General features: G+C 63.4%; 1 protein-coding gene across 2 annotated transcripts; it reads right to left on the bottom strand.

Moving 5' to 3' along the window:
* Positions 1-1869: 1869 nt before the first annotated feature.
* MEF2B (myocyte enhancer factor 2B) lies at positions 1870-12127 on the bottom strand. Of its 2 annotated transcripts, none has more exons than XM_065652691.1 (9): positions 11988-12127; positions 5571-5650; positions 5241-5444; positions 5041-5169; positions 4799-4961; positions 3761-3891; positions 3290-3386; positions 3111-3192; positions 1870-2642 (listed from the first exon to the last, which is right to left on the bottom strand). In XM_065652691.1, the coding sequence occupies exons 2-9, from the start codon at positions 5622-5624 to the stop codon at positions 2342-2344; spliced, it is 1161 nt and encodes a 386-aa protein (XP_065508763.1). In that variant the 5' UTR covers positions 5625-5650; positions 11988-12127; the 3' UTR covers positions 1870-2341. The 2 variants fall into 2 exon arrangements, with proteins under 2 accessions (XP_065508763.1, XP_065508764.1); XM_065652692.1 differs by having other exon boundaries at positions 3290-3362.
* Between the last annotated feature and the right edge of the window lie 1806 nt (positions 12128-13933).

The raw sequence follows: 13933 nt of genomic DNA, 5'->3' as shown, positions 1-13933 counted from the left end.
GACAAAGCCCCACCAGCTCCACAGCCCCCCGCCCTGCCGGAGCAGTACGGCCGCCTGCCATCCTGGGCCTGCAGGTAACTGGGCTTTACTGGAGCAGCTTCCCCAGCCAGCTGGGAAAGGGACACAGGGGCACAGAGGTGGGGAGATGGCCCAGACCCATCCACCGTGGACCAGGACCCCGTAGGATGGACGGGTTGGGGACACAGAGCGGGTGCAAATGCTCTCTCTTCCCAGTGTCATCCCAAGCACTGTCCCCCCACCAAAGCCGAGTGTCCCTGGGTGCAATGGGCCGTTCCACTGTCTCTGCCGCACTGCAGGGACGCTCGGTGGGTGGATGGGGGCACGAGGCTGGGGGCACAGGGCAGAGGGACCTCTCTGCAAGGCCAAAGTGGGGCTAGGGACACCCCAGGGCACCCTCCACCCAGGTTTAGGATCTGTCGCAATGGGGTATTACTGGACCTGCAGGCAGCCGGGGGGATGTGCATCTCTGGTCGGCTCTGGGGTCTCCTACCGCTGCCCTCCGGGTCGCGCCGGCCACTCCCGTGTCCCCGCGGTGGGATGCAGCAAGTCACCCCCTGGCAGCCCCAGCCCCTCCCCAGGGCTCACCTCACCCTGACATTTCCTGGCGCTCCTTCCATGCCAGCAGGTTGCCATAGCAAATCTAAATCTTACAAACAAAACCAGGAGAAAAGCCTTATTAGCATATATTCAAATGAGCCATGCAATAATGCAAACCATAAATCATGCAGTCATTGCTATTCAATCAGTGTCTCTTACCCCAGCCCCCACACTTTCCCCAGGTGTCTCGCCTCCTCCTTGCTTGCAGAAGCCCCTTCCCAGCCCCAAGGGTGGCCTGGGAGGGGACACACCAGCTGGGGGGGACCTGGGCCAAGGCTGGATCCAGCCCTGGGCTCTCAAGGCTCCGCAGAGCCCCTAATCCCAGCTGGTATTTATGTCACTCGTTGGGCTCTGTTAAACAGGGCAAACTCTTCCCAGGATTAATCTGCTACCCATGTTTTAATCTCGAGGCTCATCCACCAGTATTCCCACTCCCCCGGCAGGAAGGGGACAAGCTCAGCACTGGCGAGTGGCCGGTGTGGAGAGAACCCCCCATCCCCACCCAATCCCAGCCTGTGAGTGCCCAGGCAGTACTGGGGGGAACCCACGCCCCCCCTGAAACCAGAGGATGGATGATGGGCACTGCAAAACCCTGCCCCCCCCCGCGCCTTGCTCACCTCTCAGCAGCATGGCCATGGTCACCGCCACAGCCATACCCAGCACACTGCAGGCCCCAGGGATGCTCCCCTGCCCCAGGGAGCCGCAGAAAACCCCCCCACCCCAGCCCTGAGCTATAAGAGACACAGCTCAGCTGGGCCGGTCCCCCCCCGATTAACCCCCGACTTGCTCCCACCGATGCCGATCTTAGGGGCATGGCAAAGGTTTTTCCCCCTCCTGCCTGCTCCCAGTGCCAGGCTGTGGTGCTGAGATCTTCTGAACAGCTTTTTGGGGTCTCCCAGGGAGCCGAGAAGGGGGGAGCAGCACGGCTGGACCCCAGGGACCCAGTCAGAGCTGGGGGTGACCCGGTTGTCACCCGCATCACTGAGTCAATGACTCTGGAGGGGCAATGCTGAGCCTGAGGGACATGGGGGACAGCAGCGCTGAGCCAAAGGGGGTCAGGGTATGGGCTACTTCTCCCCTTGGGGACACTAACAACCTGCTACCTCGTTAGCCACCCCGAATCATGCTGCTGACCCCAAGAAGCTCACGCCAGACACCCCGACACTCCCAGCTCTTTATTGGTGAGAAGACAATAAATAGAAAAGAGCCGCTGGGCTGGGGGAGCAGCACCCACCGCCCTCCCCGCCTCCCTCCATCCCTCGCACCGTGGGACCCCCGGCAGCGCCCCCGGCCGGGGGCAGGATTGGGCCCGGGCTGTGCAGGGCTGGACCCGCTGCTGGTGCTCTCAGTCCTGCTGCCACCGCGTGGCACTTCTCAGGCATTCCCGCCGGCTGGGGACACGCAGGGACAGACGGACAGACGGGGATGGACAGTGTCCGGCACCGGACATGGGGCAGGGGTTGCGCTCTTTGCTCCGGGGAGCCCTGGCCTGGCAGGGGGCTGGGGGGCAGAGCTGCAGGGAGGGGGGGCTGGTGGCGTGTGGGGGGCACCGGCATGGGGAGGGGATTTGCTGGGAGCTGCAGCCCCAGGATGAGGGACCAGGACCCCACGGGAAGCCCTGCGGCACTGCTGACTCCCCGGGGCAGCATCGCAAAGGGCACAGGGGGGCTGAGGATGGGGGCAAAGCAGGGGGCTCCCCCCACCCTGCACCCCATCGGCCTCGCTATCTCTGCCACGTGTCCATGGCCTGCGCTCGCCGTGCAGGGACAGGGACCCGCTGCTCCTCCGCCAGCGGCCGGGGGGTCCCCATGGGGTAGGGGTACCCCTTGGCATAGTCGTCCCGCTGCTGGAGGTCTCCGGGGCCTCGGGAGGCTTCGCTCAGGGAGACCAGGCTGGCCAGGGGGGGCTGGGGGGTGCCCAGCCCCGGGGACACCCGCTCCGACTTGATGCTGATGGTTTGGTGCTGCGGGGAGGTGCCGGGGGCCAGGGACGGCTCTTCAGTGGGGACGATCCGGCTGCTGACCCTGGGGTGTGAGGAGGAGAGGAGTGAGGCCAGGTCTCCTTGCACCCCTCGCCGAGGTGTACAGGGTGGGGACAGGCTGAGCTGACCCCCTCTCTTCGCCCAGGTGGGGCTGAGACCCCCCAAACTCACCTCACATCCCAGCTCTGACCCAGCCAGGCACTGGGCAGCTGCCCACCTGGCTGCTGGGAGCCTGGTGTGTGGTGGGAGGGACACCGGGGACAGGTCCCCTGGGAAATGTGGTTTGAAATAGGGTCTCCTAACAGCGGAGGGTGGGAGCGGGTGACTCTGTGCGCTCCCGTTTTGGGGTGAAGCTGGACAGACTCCAGCATAGCCAGTGGCGGGGGGGTTGCACTTTGGGTGACAGTTGTACCCAGGGCTGGGAGGTGGCACCCATGGGTGCTGCAGCTCCTCACGAACAGGCTCATCCCCAACCCATGCTTCCCCTCTCCACAGCTCCCTCCATCCTTACCCCAGCGCTGCCATGTCCCGGGGGTGCTGCCACGCCGTGGGGCTGGGCTGCAGGAATCCGGGGGGCTCGCCAGCCCCAAACTCTGCCAAGCAGGAGACCAAGAGTGAGCAGGAGCTGGGGGGACGTCCATGGCGGGTGGGGGGCTCATGCTGTCCAAGGGCCAAGGGGCCAGAACTCACCTGCTTGTGCTGGGGTGAGGAAGGGGAAGCCGGGGACGCCCGAACTGCCCGGGGTGAGCACGGGACTCAGGGTCTGCAGAGTGGGGTACAGTGGCCGCTGTGGGAAATTGGGGTGTCCCCCCATCAGGCTTCATGCTGCTGACCTCCTGGGGGGCTTGTTACATCCCCCCACCCCTTCCTGTGCCCCCCAGCAAAGCCCCGGTGTGGGGCTGAGGAAGAGGAGGTGGGAGTGGATCAGAGGAGCTCCTTGCTGAATTTGCGGAGGGGACATCCATGTGGCCCAAGGCCACCGAGCATCCTGCTGCCACCGACTCCCATGGGAACCGCATGGGAACCCCATGGCCAGGGGGTCCTGGGCATCAGGGGCACCTGGGGGACCCCGGGGCAGGGAGCTGCAGAACTGGGGGGCTGCCAGCGGGCCAGCCCAAGCAGTGGATGCTACAGGCCCGCCGTCCCCACCGTGGCACTCACCGCTGCACTGCCACTGCTCCGGCCATGGGCTTCGGCACGCCGGCCCTCCGCCCCCAGGTACAGCGGCGGGGGGGTTTTGGTTGCCAGGGCTCGGGTCAGGTTGCCAGTGGGGAAGAGAGGGTAGCCGATACCTGGGTGGGCAGAGGAACGGGAGGATGCACAGAGGGGCCCTGAGGGATGCAGGGTCCCAGGGGCTCTGGTCCTCGGGGGGATTCCCATGGATGTGGCTGGTGGCCCCGGTGGCCTCATCACCGCAGGCGGCCGTGCGTGCACGCACAGTGTCGCGCTCCGGCAAACCCACATCCTGCACAAGGCTGTCGGCGCACCTGGGCTGCGGTGGCCGCCCCCGGCATCAATGCGGCCACACGCTGCAAGTGGAAATGATGCGCGAAGGCGGTGGCCGGATCCGGCCCTGGGGCCAGCTGGCTGCAAACCTCCCCAGCCGGACCCCGCCGTGGGTGGCACCCTCGTCCCAGCTGCCCACAAAGCATCTGGGACTTCCTGCAGCGACATCCAGTGTGCCTGGGGCCACCACACTGTCCCCATCCAAGGAGACAGGGATGCTGCATTGTGCACTGGGAATATCGCCCAGCTGTCCCCGTGCCACCAACCACCCATCCACCCGGGGGGTTTGCAGAGGGTTAAGCCCCAGCATCTGTTGTGTGGCCCTGGAGGCACCCACGTCCCCATCGCCCAGGCTGGTGCCACCCCGCCGGGCAGGATGAGCTCCTCATATCCATCTCCTGTGGGTGCAGGGTGCCAGGGTGCCAGGGCCAGCTGGGTGCTGGGAGGGTGCAGGATGCAGCTGGAAGGAGCAGGGGACGGTGTTGCCACAGCTGCGGCAGCTCTACCTGCCCACGCACCCGCCCCAGCCCCGGTAAGTCCCCAGGAGATGCTGCAAGAGGAGCTTTGCATGTGGTACCCGGCTGGGAAAATCCCCGTGGGGCCAGCAAGGATGGGGTGCTCATGGTGGGGACAGAGTGCCCATCACAGGGACCTTCTCTACGCAGCATCCCTGGGTGACGTGTCCGAGCCTACCTGGGGGCAGCGGTCCTGGCGAGCGTCCCGGTGGCTTCGGTGCTGCCGGTTTGAAGGGGGGTGGGCGGCCCTGGCCCTGCGGGGACCCGCTGGCGCTGCCCAGGGACGTGTCGGTGGCCGGCGGGGAGCTGCCGTAGGCGGCTTCAGGCAGCGGCACCGGGCTCTACGGGACAAAGCGGGGATGAGGGACAGGGACAGGACCCTTGGGGACCATTGGGGACTGTGGGGTGGCAGCGACTCACATAAAACCTGGGCCGTGCCACTGACAGGTCCATGCCCTCACTCAGCCTTCGTCCCTTCTCCCCGGGGTCCAGCCCCTCGTCCAGCTCCAGCTCGTGGCTCTCCAGCCCCAGCCCCTTGCGCTTCAGTGTCTGCAGGAGCCAGGGGGTGAGGAGGGTCCCCCAACCACCCCGAAACCCTCCCGGCCACCCCCGGCCGCTACCTCGAGGATGTCGGAGTTGGTGCGGCTCTCGTGGGGCTCGCTGTACTCTGTGTACTTGAGCAGCACCTTGTCCATGTCGGTGCTGGCGTACTGGAAGAGGCGGTTGGTGCTGTTGAAGATGATGAGGGCGATCTCGCAGTCGCACAGGACGCTCAGCTCGTACGCCTTCTTCATCAGCCCGAATTTCCGCTTGGTGAAAGTCACCTGCGGAGCAGGGAAAGAGGACGGGATGCTGCACCCTGGATCCCTGGATTCAGCCCCAAATCCCCCTCCGTGGCCTCATGGTTCTGCATCCCCCTTGTCCCCACCTTGTCCCCAAGCCGCTCCTACCTGCCGGTTCCGCTGATCCAGTATTCGGCTGATCTGTATTTTTTTCCGGCCCATTTTCGCCTCTTACACGTGACGGGGGGCTGGAAAAGAGCAAAAAGGCCCTGAGCCCCCTTTGGCCCAAGCAAGCAGCCACCCCAGCACTGCGTGCACCTCCTCGCCCCTTCAACCACCAAAAATAAGTTTTGCTGAAAAAAAAAAGTTTTCAGAGGAAGTTCCGGCATATTTTTTTTTTCAGCAAAGATGGTGGCAAACTGAAAAATGAAAAAAAAAAAAAAAATGGGAAATGCTGCTGTGGCAAGAGGGAAAAATCCCCTTTAGCTCTGTCCAGTCGCTTCCGCTGACCCAGCTCCATCACCCCAACCCTGGGGACCCCAGCACCTGCGTGTCCGGCTGGAAAGCGGCAGCGCCGTGATGCCAGGGCCCTCGCCGGGAGCTCGGGATCAGCCTCGGCATCCCCGGGCACCGTCCTGAACACACGGGGGCTGCTCCCACCCTGCCCCGCGCACGGGTGCTGGGACGGGGGACGGGGAGGGTGGTTATAAGGGAGGCCGGGCTGGCTGCGGGGAGGGTCCATCAAACAAAAGGGCTGGTTTTAGGTTCAAGTTGGTTTTTTTAATTTTTTTTTTTTTTTTTTTTAATGTGAACAGACTAAATTTGACCTCCGCCATTTGCAGGTCAGGAAGTGGCTGTATGAGGAGACAGCAAAGCGAAACCACCCACCTCCGTGGGCCATGTGAGCTGGTGGTGGGATGTGCGAGGGGTCAGGGGACCCCATGTCCCATCCTGTCGCGGGGTGCCAGCACCCATGGCAGCCTGGCACCGGGCTGAGACACCCCCGCGATCTCCCCCTGTCACCTCAGGGACCCACATCTTGCTCCTCTTGTCATCCCCCAGCAGCGCTCACCCCCAAACCCCTCCGGGACACCCCGGTGCCACCGCAGCCCGGTGCGGAGCCACGGGTGGCATCAAGATGCTCCCAACGGGACCCTCACACCCAGCCCCTCCACCCCAATTTGGGTGCAGAGCTTGGTCCCCGCTGTCCCCAAGCCACAGACACGGGGCAAGAGCCAAACTGGGAGGCTGGTGGGACTGGGAGGTCTGTGCTGTGATTCCCCAGGGATGACAGGCACCCCAGGAGCCCCCAAACTCTTCCAGCAGCCCCCCCATGGCAGGGATGTACCCCAGGGATGCAGGTTGGGGACTGGCCAACCCTTTGCTCCCCAATGCCCCGGCTTGTCCCGCTTCCCCCTCTCGAGCACGTTGCCATTTACCATCTTGCTCAGCTGCTATATTTAGCTGATCAAAACTAATTTTAATTTATGGAAGGAAATTGTGCTGCCGTTCCCACGGCCCCTGCTGCCACCCTGTGTCCCAGGGCCCACGCACGACACCAAGGTACAGGGGGTGCCAAGACCACCCCAGCCCCCGCTTCTCCGGAAAAGCCAACGGTTCCCTGGTGAAAACCAGAGTTTTTCCCAACAATTTCTGCTGCCGATGCGGGGTGGGGGCTGCTCCTGCCCTCCCAGCGCTGACACCTGCGGCACAGCATCGGGCCAGGGCTGTCCGGGGGGGGTCAGCTCTCACCTGCCCACCTCCATCCCATCGCCTTGAATCTGGGGGGCAGAAACCAGAGCTGTTCCCCAGAGAGCTCTGACTTGTCACTGAGTTTGGGTCGGGAGATGTTCATCCAGCTGTGAGTCCCCGTGTCCCTGCACAGCATCACCCCAGGCAGGGGGGCTTAAAGGCTCCAGGCTGCTGGGGACAGAGGGACATGTCGCCCTGTCCGCAGCAAGGACATAAAATGCTGCCAAGGGTCCCCTCAGCTGGGGCCACCACCCCCAGCTCCTCAGCACCCCAGTTTCCAGCTGCATGGGAAGCACAGAGGGAGATGGTCCCTGCACTGGGACCGACCCTGCAAAGCCCTGACCTGGCAGTGTCCCCTCTGTGCTGCTCCATGGGAGGGGACAGGGGACAACAGCCACCCCCAGGGTACCAGCGTCTGCCCATCTGCCCAGGCACGGTCCTCTGGGAGTGGGATACGGGGGTATCAGCGCCCATGGAGTGATGCTGTGGGGGTGGCAGGGGGCACCAGCACTCATGGGGTGATGCTGTGGGGGTCTCAGGGGGGCACCAGCATCCATAGGGTGATACTGCGGGGATCTTGGGGGGGCACCAGCACCCATGGGGTGATGCTGCAGGGACCCCAGCCCAGAATAGCAGGTGGGGGTGGGAGGCAAGAGGAAGCAGCAGCTGCAGCACCATGGGGCTGGGGGACCTGGGGACCCACCATGGCCGGACTCCTGACACATTCACCGTGGCTGGGGCTGGGGCAGCTCATCCCCCGCACTGGGGAATCCATCGGAGGCCTCGTGCAACATGTGGGGTGGTTTCATCAGCCACCTCCCCGGGCAGCTCATTACAGCTCCGCGACTCCTGGGGCATCGCCTCGGCCGCTCGGCCACCACCGCCACATGGGACACCCGCGGGGACACCCGCAGCCCCAGGCCACTGCCGCCACCAGCACCGCGGCCACGTGCCGGGGTCTTGCAGGACGGCGTGGGGTTCAGCGTGGCCATAGGGCAGGGGAGGAATGAACTCCAGGAGCGGGTACAAAACATCTGGGCTTGCTGTCACCACGGGTCCCAGTGCCTCGGTCACCGCACTGCGGCAGGGCACCGGCGCTCGGGTCCCCCCGGACAAGTATTAAGGGCTGGGAGGGGAGGGGGGGCACTCTCACTCTGGATTTTAATTGCTGCTCTGGGTGATAAGGCGATAAAGCAGCATTAAGCCTGCAGGCGATTATCGCAGCCGGCGGCGACGGGCACAACGGGGCAGCTCTGCCACCTTCATCCCACGGTCCAGCGAGGTGGCATCCTCCAGCCTCGTCACCATGGCTGGGGACAGCAGCCTGGGTCCCATCAGGAGCCGAGGGCTCATGGCTCGGGACCCCCGAGCAGAAGGGAGTGGGGTTGGGGTGCCAGCCCCGCAGGAAACCCCATTGCATTAATCTCCACCATGACCCACCTCGCGCAAACGGCTCCTCATTAGCGTGGCCGTGATGGGGACTCACACCACGGTCCAGCTGCGGGGATGAAGCACCCATCACCGTCATTGTCACAAACAAAACCAAAGCTCTCGAGCCCTCAAAACCTCGTGGAGAGGAGACGCTGCGGCGGGCAGCGCTGCCTGGCATCCCGCCGGCCTCCGCTCCCTCCCACGCGAGATTATCTTTAGTCCGGGCTCACTGCTCGCTCGCACGCACCGGGCTCGCTTCCACACCCTCGTCCCCACCGTCCCTCTGCCAGCGCCCGCAGCGAGGTGCCACCCCGACCCCCCAGCCACAACGAGCTTTATAATTAACTCCCTGGATCCTGTACATCTTCAGGGGTCATTCACGTGTAAACTTCCTATCCCAGTTCCTAATTAATGCGCTGAGACGAAGTGAACCCCTTGAGAACAATGTGTTTTTCCGTGTGCTGCAGTCCCGGCACAGTGCGGGATGCTCGTGGAGGTACCGGGGGGGATCCCAGCACTGCCTTTTACACCTTTACATTCTTCTCCATCCCTGAATGATCCCAGAAATGTTAAATACAATAAGTTTATTCTAAAGTCAAAGTGAGGAGGTTATTAGGGGGGCACCTGGACCCCAGCTCAGGGTCTCCAAGCTCCCCGTCCTTCATCTTTCCATCCCCATAGGACAAAGCAGCAGCAATGTAGAAATTGGGGAAAAAATACCATTTTCACCAAATTATGGGGATTTTGTTGCAAATCTGAAAGCTGAGAGTGGCTGGGTGGAAATGGAGGGGGAAGAGAGCAGCCAGCAAGTATGTGCTGTTGGCATTTGGCAGCTCCCAAAAAGTGTTTTGTCAGAGAAAAAATATTGATTAAAGTGGGAGAAAGAGTTTCCATCCCATCTTTTCCATGGAGGAGAAGCAAGCTTGGCTGGGGAGGGAAAAATCTGAGCCAGTGGCAGTGAAATCCCTGGAGGGGCCAAGTCAGAGGCTGCTTTACCGGGGCTGGGAGGGCAACGGGCTTGAAATGGGGCTTTAAGGACCACCCATCACAGATGGACACATGGTGCTGGGGCCACCACGGGCCACGTCCAGCCCTGGCCGGTGCTGTCCTGCTCCCCACTGGGGATGTGGCCCCGGTTCTCACTCGTCCCCGGGGAACGGCAGCGCTGGGGCCTCGTGGTGCAAGCAGCATCCCTGGCCCGGCGCAGCGAAACGTCAAAGTTGACCAGGGTTTCTGCCAGGGGTTCTGCTTTTTATAGGCTGTTTAAACAACTAACCAGTACAAACCAGAGCGGGGTCAGCGGCGCTGGGGAGGAAGAAGGAGCCTGCTGGGAAGCAGGGGAAAGGAGAGTCCAGCAGTGCTGCGGGGGTTGGGGACCACCAGGACACGAAGGACATGTCAGGGTGCTGGGGACAAGTATTTGCCTCCACTAAGCACCTTCCCCCATCTCCCAAGCGTCACTCCAGCAAAGTCCCTGGGGGCAATTATAATTTATCTATCTACCCCCATGGCATAGCTGTGTGCCTCTCCAGAGCCAAATCCAGATTTTGGTTGGGCGCGGGGGGACCCGGCCCCCATCCAGCCCCAGCTCCGCGCAGGGTGACACAGACCGAAAGTCCCACCAGCACCCGGCACTGCCACAGCCCGGTGCCATCAGGTGACATGCAGTGACGGGCGGAGGCTTTTCAGTTCCAAAATGACTGTGTGAAAGAAGGAAGGATCGAAACGTCCCCAAAAAACGAGGCGGCTCTTTACCTTGGAAAGACAGACTGACACATGGATCCCCTCTGGAACCCAGACCATCTTTTTTGCTCCATGTCAGCACCAGCCAAGGGAAGAAACAAGCTGTTCTCGCAGGGTTGGGCCACCCCACACTGCAGCTGGACATTAATCTGGGAAATGACGCTGGTTTGCTGCTGGGGGGTTTGCTGGGGGCAGCCAGAAGTTGCTGGCGTTAGGGCTGCATGGTGTACAAACCTGGTTTGCTCCTGACAATCCTGCTGTGATTATCACGAAGAGGAGGGAAATCCGAGGGTCTTAAATACGCTTAATTCCCCCCTGCTCCTTCTGGGCACCTCCACAGCAGTGCAGCATCCCGGACTCTCCAGCTTCTCCACAAAGTTTCTCAAATCCCTTTTCCTTCCCTGCTGCTGTACCGGCTGGGTCTCAGCACCAGGATGTCACCAGTGCCCCAGGCAAGCGGGAGCGTTTGACACCCTAAACCAAACCTGGGGCCTGCGTCTCCATCCCAAATCCACCTCCACCCTGAGCTACATGGGTCTCCCGCACACGTCACCTGCGTGTGACGTGTCCAGCTGGCAGCCAGTGACATGGAAAAGGGCCAGGATCCAGTTCCCCGACCAGGTTGCCCACGCTCCTGTCCCAGCTGGTACCTGATGCCCCAAGGGATGCGCAGGGACCAAGGGGACACAGCCGATCGTCCCCCTGGCACAGGTCCCTGCCTTCCAGCTCAGACATCAGCTGCCACATTAGCTCATGACCTGTGAAATCCCATCTCCAGAGCCAGGAGCTCTGGGAAACTTTCTCTCATTAAAAGAGTAAAGCCCCGGGGACGGGAACTCGCTGGTAATCGGCTGCAGCAGGCGGGAGGATCCGGCAGAGGATCCACCTTGCTGTCCCCATGGGGATCCATGTGCACTGGGACACGCTGGAGATGCCACATGCTGGTGAGAGCCATGGACGGGTCACATCCCCACCCAGGAGCAGTAAGGAACTGGGCTGCTATAAACTGCCAGAGCGGTGTGACACCCCAGAGAAGCTACGGTGACATCAGGCCTTGGCCGTACATGGGGCTGTCCCGGTGCTGCGTCACTGGTGGCGTTACAACTTACTCCATGCCGAGCCAACAGCCTGGCAGTGCTGTGCCTCAGTTTCCCTTCTGCGCAGTGGGTTCAGTCCCAGTGCCCAAAGGCCGTGGCAGGCCCGGGGGTGGCAGGAAGGTGGCTGGCGGGCCCGGGGCAGGACCGCCGCCATCCAGGCTGCACTTTTGGGTTAAACCCGGGCGTTCCTCCCTGCACAGACACGAGTAAAAATAACCGCCCCGAGCGCAGCGCAAACCACAGGCTTTTTATAGCCCGCCATCCCTAGACGGCGGGGCGGGGGCCGGGGCTCCGCCGTGCCCAGACCAGCCCGCGGGGCGCCGGAACGGCCGTACCGACACGTCTCGGGGGCCGGTACCGCTCCCCCAGACCGTGCGCCCCGACGGGGCAGCCGGTAGGATGCGCAGGGCCTCCCGCCGTGGAGGGGAGCCCCGTCGGGGCAGACGGACGGGCCCTAGGGGTGCGCGGCCGCCACTTTCCTCCTCCCCGGTACCGGCAACACCGGAGAGCGGCCGCGTCCCGGTGCGCCCGGGATCCCGCTCCCCCAACCCGGGACACGCACCTGGACAGCGGCTCTTCCTCCTCGGTAACTCCCGCCGGCTCGGCCGCAGGTGCCTGGCACTGCAGCGGAGCCGGCCCGGCCCTGGTGCGGCCCCACCGCCGCCTGGTGCGGCTCCCGGTCCCGGTCCCGGTCCCGGTGCCTGTCCCCGGAGCCGCGCGCTGCCCGCCGCCTGCCCGAGCCGCGCCGGCAACATTTGCATAACCCCGCCCTCCCCGTGCATAGATTTGCATATCCCCGCCCACATCCGGGTGTGATTTGCATATCACCGCCCATCTCGCCAAAATATTTGTATAGCCCCGCCCCCTTCCACTGAAATATTTGCATAGCGCCGCCGGGCTCGCTCGCCATTGGTGGTCGCTGCGGGGCTGATTTGCATAGCTCCGCCTCTGCCGGGAAACGGGGCGGGGCGGGGGTGGAGGGGCGGGGCGAGCTGGGGAGATCGCGGGGACCCGGGGGTTGGGATGGGAGTGAAGCTGTTGGGATCCGGGGGGGCTGGAATAGGGGATTTGACAGGGGAGGACGTGGGTGAGTTTGTGGGAATTTGGGGGCTGGGATCACCCCCGAAGTTTAGGGGTTCCCGGGGGTTACTGTGTCCTCGCTGAGGGGTTCAGGCTTGGGCTGAGATGGAGGGTCCTCCCCCGAACCCGCGATCTGCCGGGCAGCCCCAGGTGGGGGCCGTGGTCCCATGGGGACGGTGGCCATGCCGGGGGTCTCGCTCCCTCTGGCTGCGGCGGGGACGCTCAGGGCTGTCCCGGAGCTGCTGGGTGTGGGGTTCCCCCGGGAGCACCCGTGTTTACAGCAGCCAAGGGGAACTGATGCAATTCCCAAGCTCCCGTTACGTGAGCGGAGCCGCCCGGGAAGCAGTTGGGAAGGGGGCTCTCAAGGGCTGGAAATCAGCTCCCACACCAGCCCTGCGGTGGGGACACCTCCATCCCGGCCGTGCTGGGGGTCCCGTCCCAGCCCCGGGGAGCTCGGGAGCAGGGGCTGGAGAGATGGGAACTCTCTGGATAAGGATTTTGGTGCAGGCTGCGCTGGCAGAAAGGACACGACAGCTTTCTTAGATCTGCTTTTAAAGCTCATGATTTATAGAGGTCTTCAGAGTGCGATTAGCAGACCGTTAATTAGCCCTGCTCATAATCTTAATTGATCCTGAAGAAGAGGTGGGAGGGAGAACAGAAGTGCGAGAGCACCGCAGAGCAGCACCCCGGCAGCCACTGAGTCCGAGATGACACATCCAGACGCCCTGTGCTGCCTGGGCCGGGCTTTGGGGACAAACGGGGTGGCCCTTTTGCCTGTCCCGTCCCCCCGCCTTCCCCTGGGGCTGGCGGAGAACCGCACAGCAGCCGAACCCCTGCTTTGGGTGCAGGGGCTGCCTGAACCCCCTGCTCAGGGAGTGCCCAGTCTGGGCTCTACCTGGCTGCTCCCTGCAGCAGCTTGAAAGCTTTGAGCTCCCTCTTGAGGCCCTCCCTGCCCCAAAATCCTGGGGTTTTGGGGAGCCTGAGCTGCTGGATGCCTCAGGTGCACCCCTCTGGACACAGCTGAGCCCCGTTGCTTTCTGCACCATGGGGAAGGGACAGAGACACCATCATCAGGAGCTAGTTTGGGGATTTTGGGCCAAGTACCGGTGACACAGGACCAGGGCCTGACATCCTCCCCAGCCAAAAATGCGAGCGGGGCTGGAAATGAGCCAGGAGCCAAACCTGCATTGCCTGCCAAGGCCAACACACCAGCTTTCAAAATAGCCCGTGTCTCACGCGGCTCCGGCCGGAGTGGAAGATGCCAGCGGGAACCACCCACGCGGGACGGGAAGGCCGGCAGCGCCGCGACGGGCAGCGCTCTGCCGCCAGACGGAAAGGTCACCCCGTCCGGATCCCACAGCCAGGCTTGGGCACGGACCCAGGCGCTGATGACACCAGGCTGGAGGAGTCAGCATCACAGCCGGTCCC

The sequence above is a fragment of the Caloenas nicobarica genome, chromosome 27 (assembly GCF_036013445.1).
Source record: "Caloenas nicobarica isolate bCalNic1 chromosome 27, bCalNic1.hap1, whole genome shotgun sequence".
In the NCBI taxonomy this organism is placed as follows: Eukaryota; Metazoa; Chordata; class Aves; order Columbiformes; family Columbidae; genus Caloenas; species Caloenas nicobarica.
The sequence above is the reverse complement of the archived record's forward strand: the minus strand, read 5'-3'. Positions and strand labels throughout refer to the sequence as shown.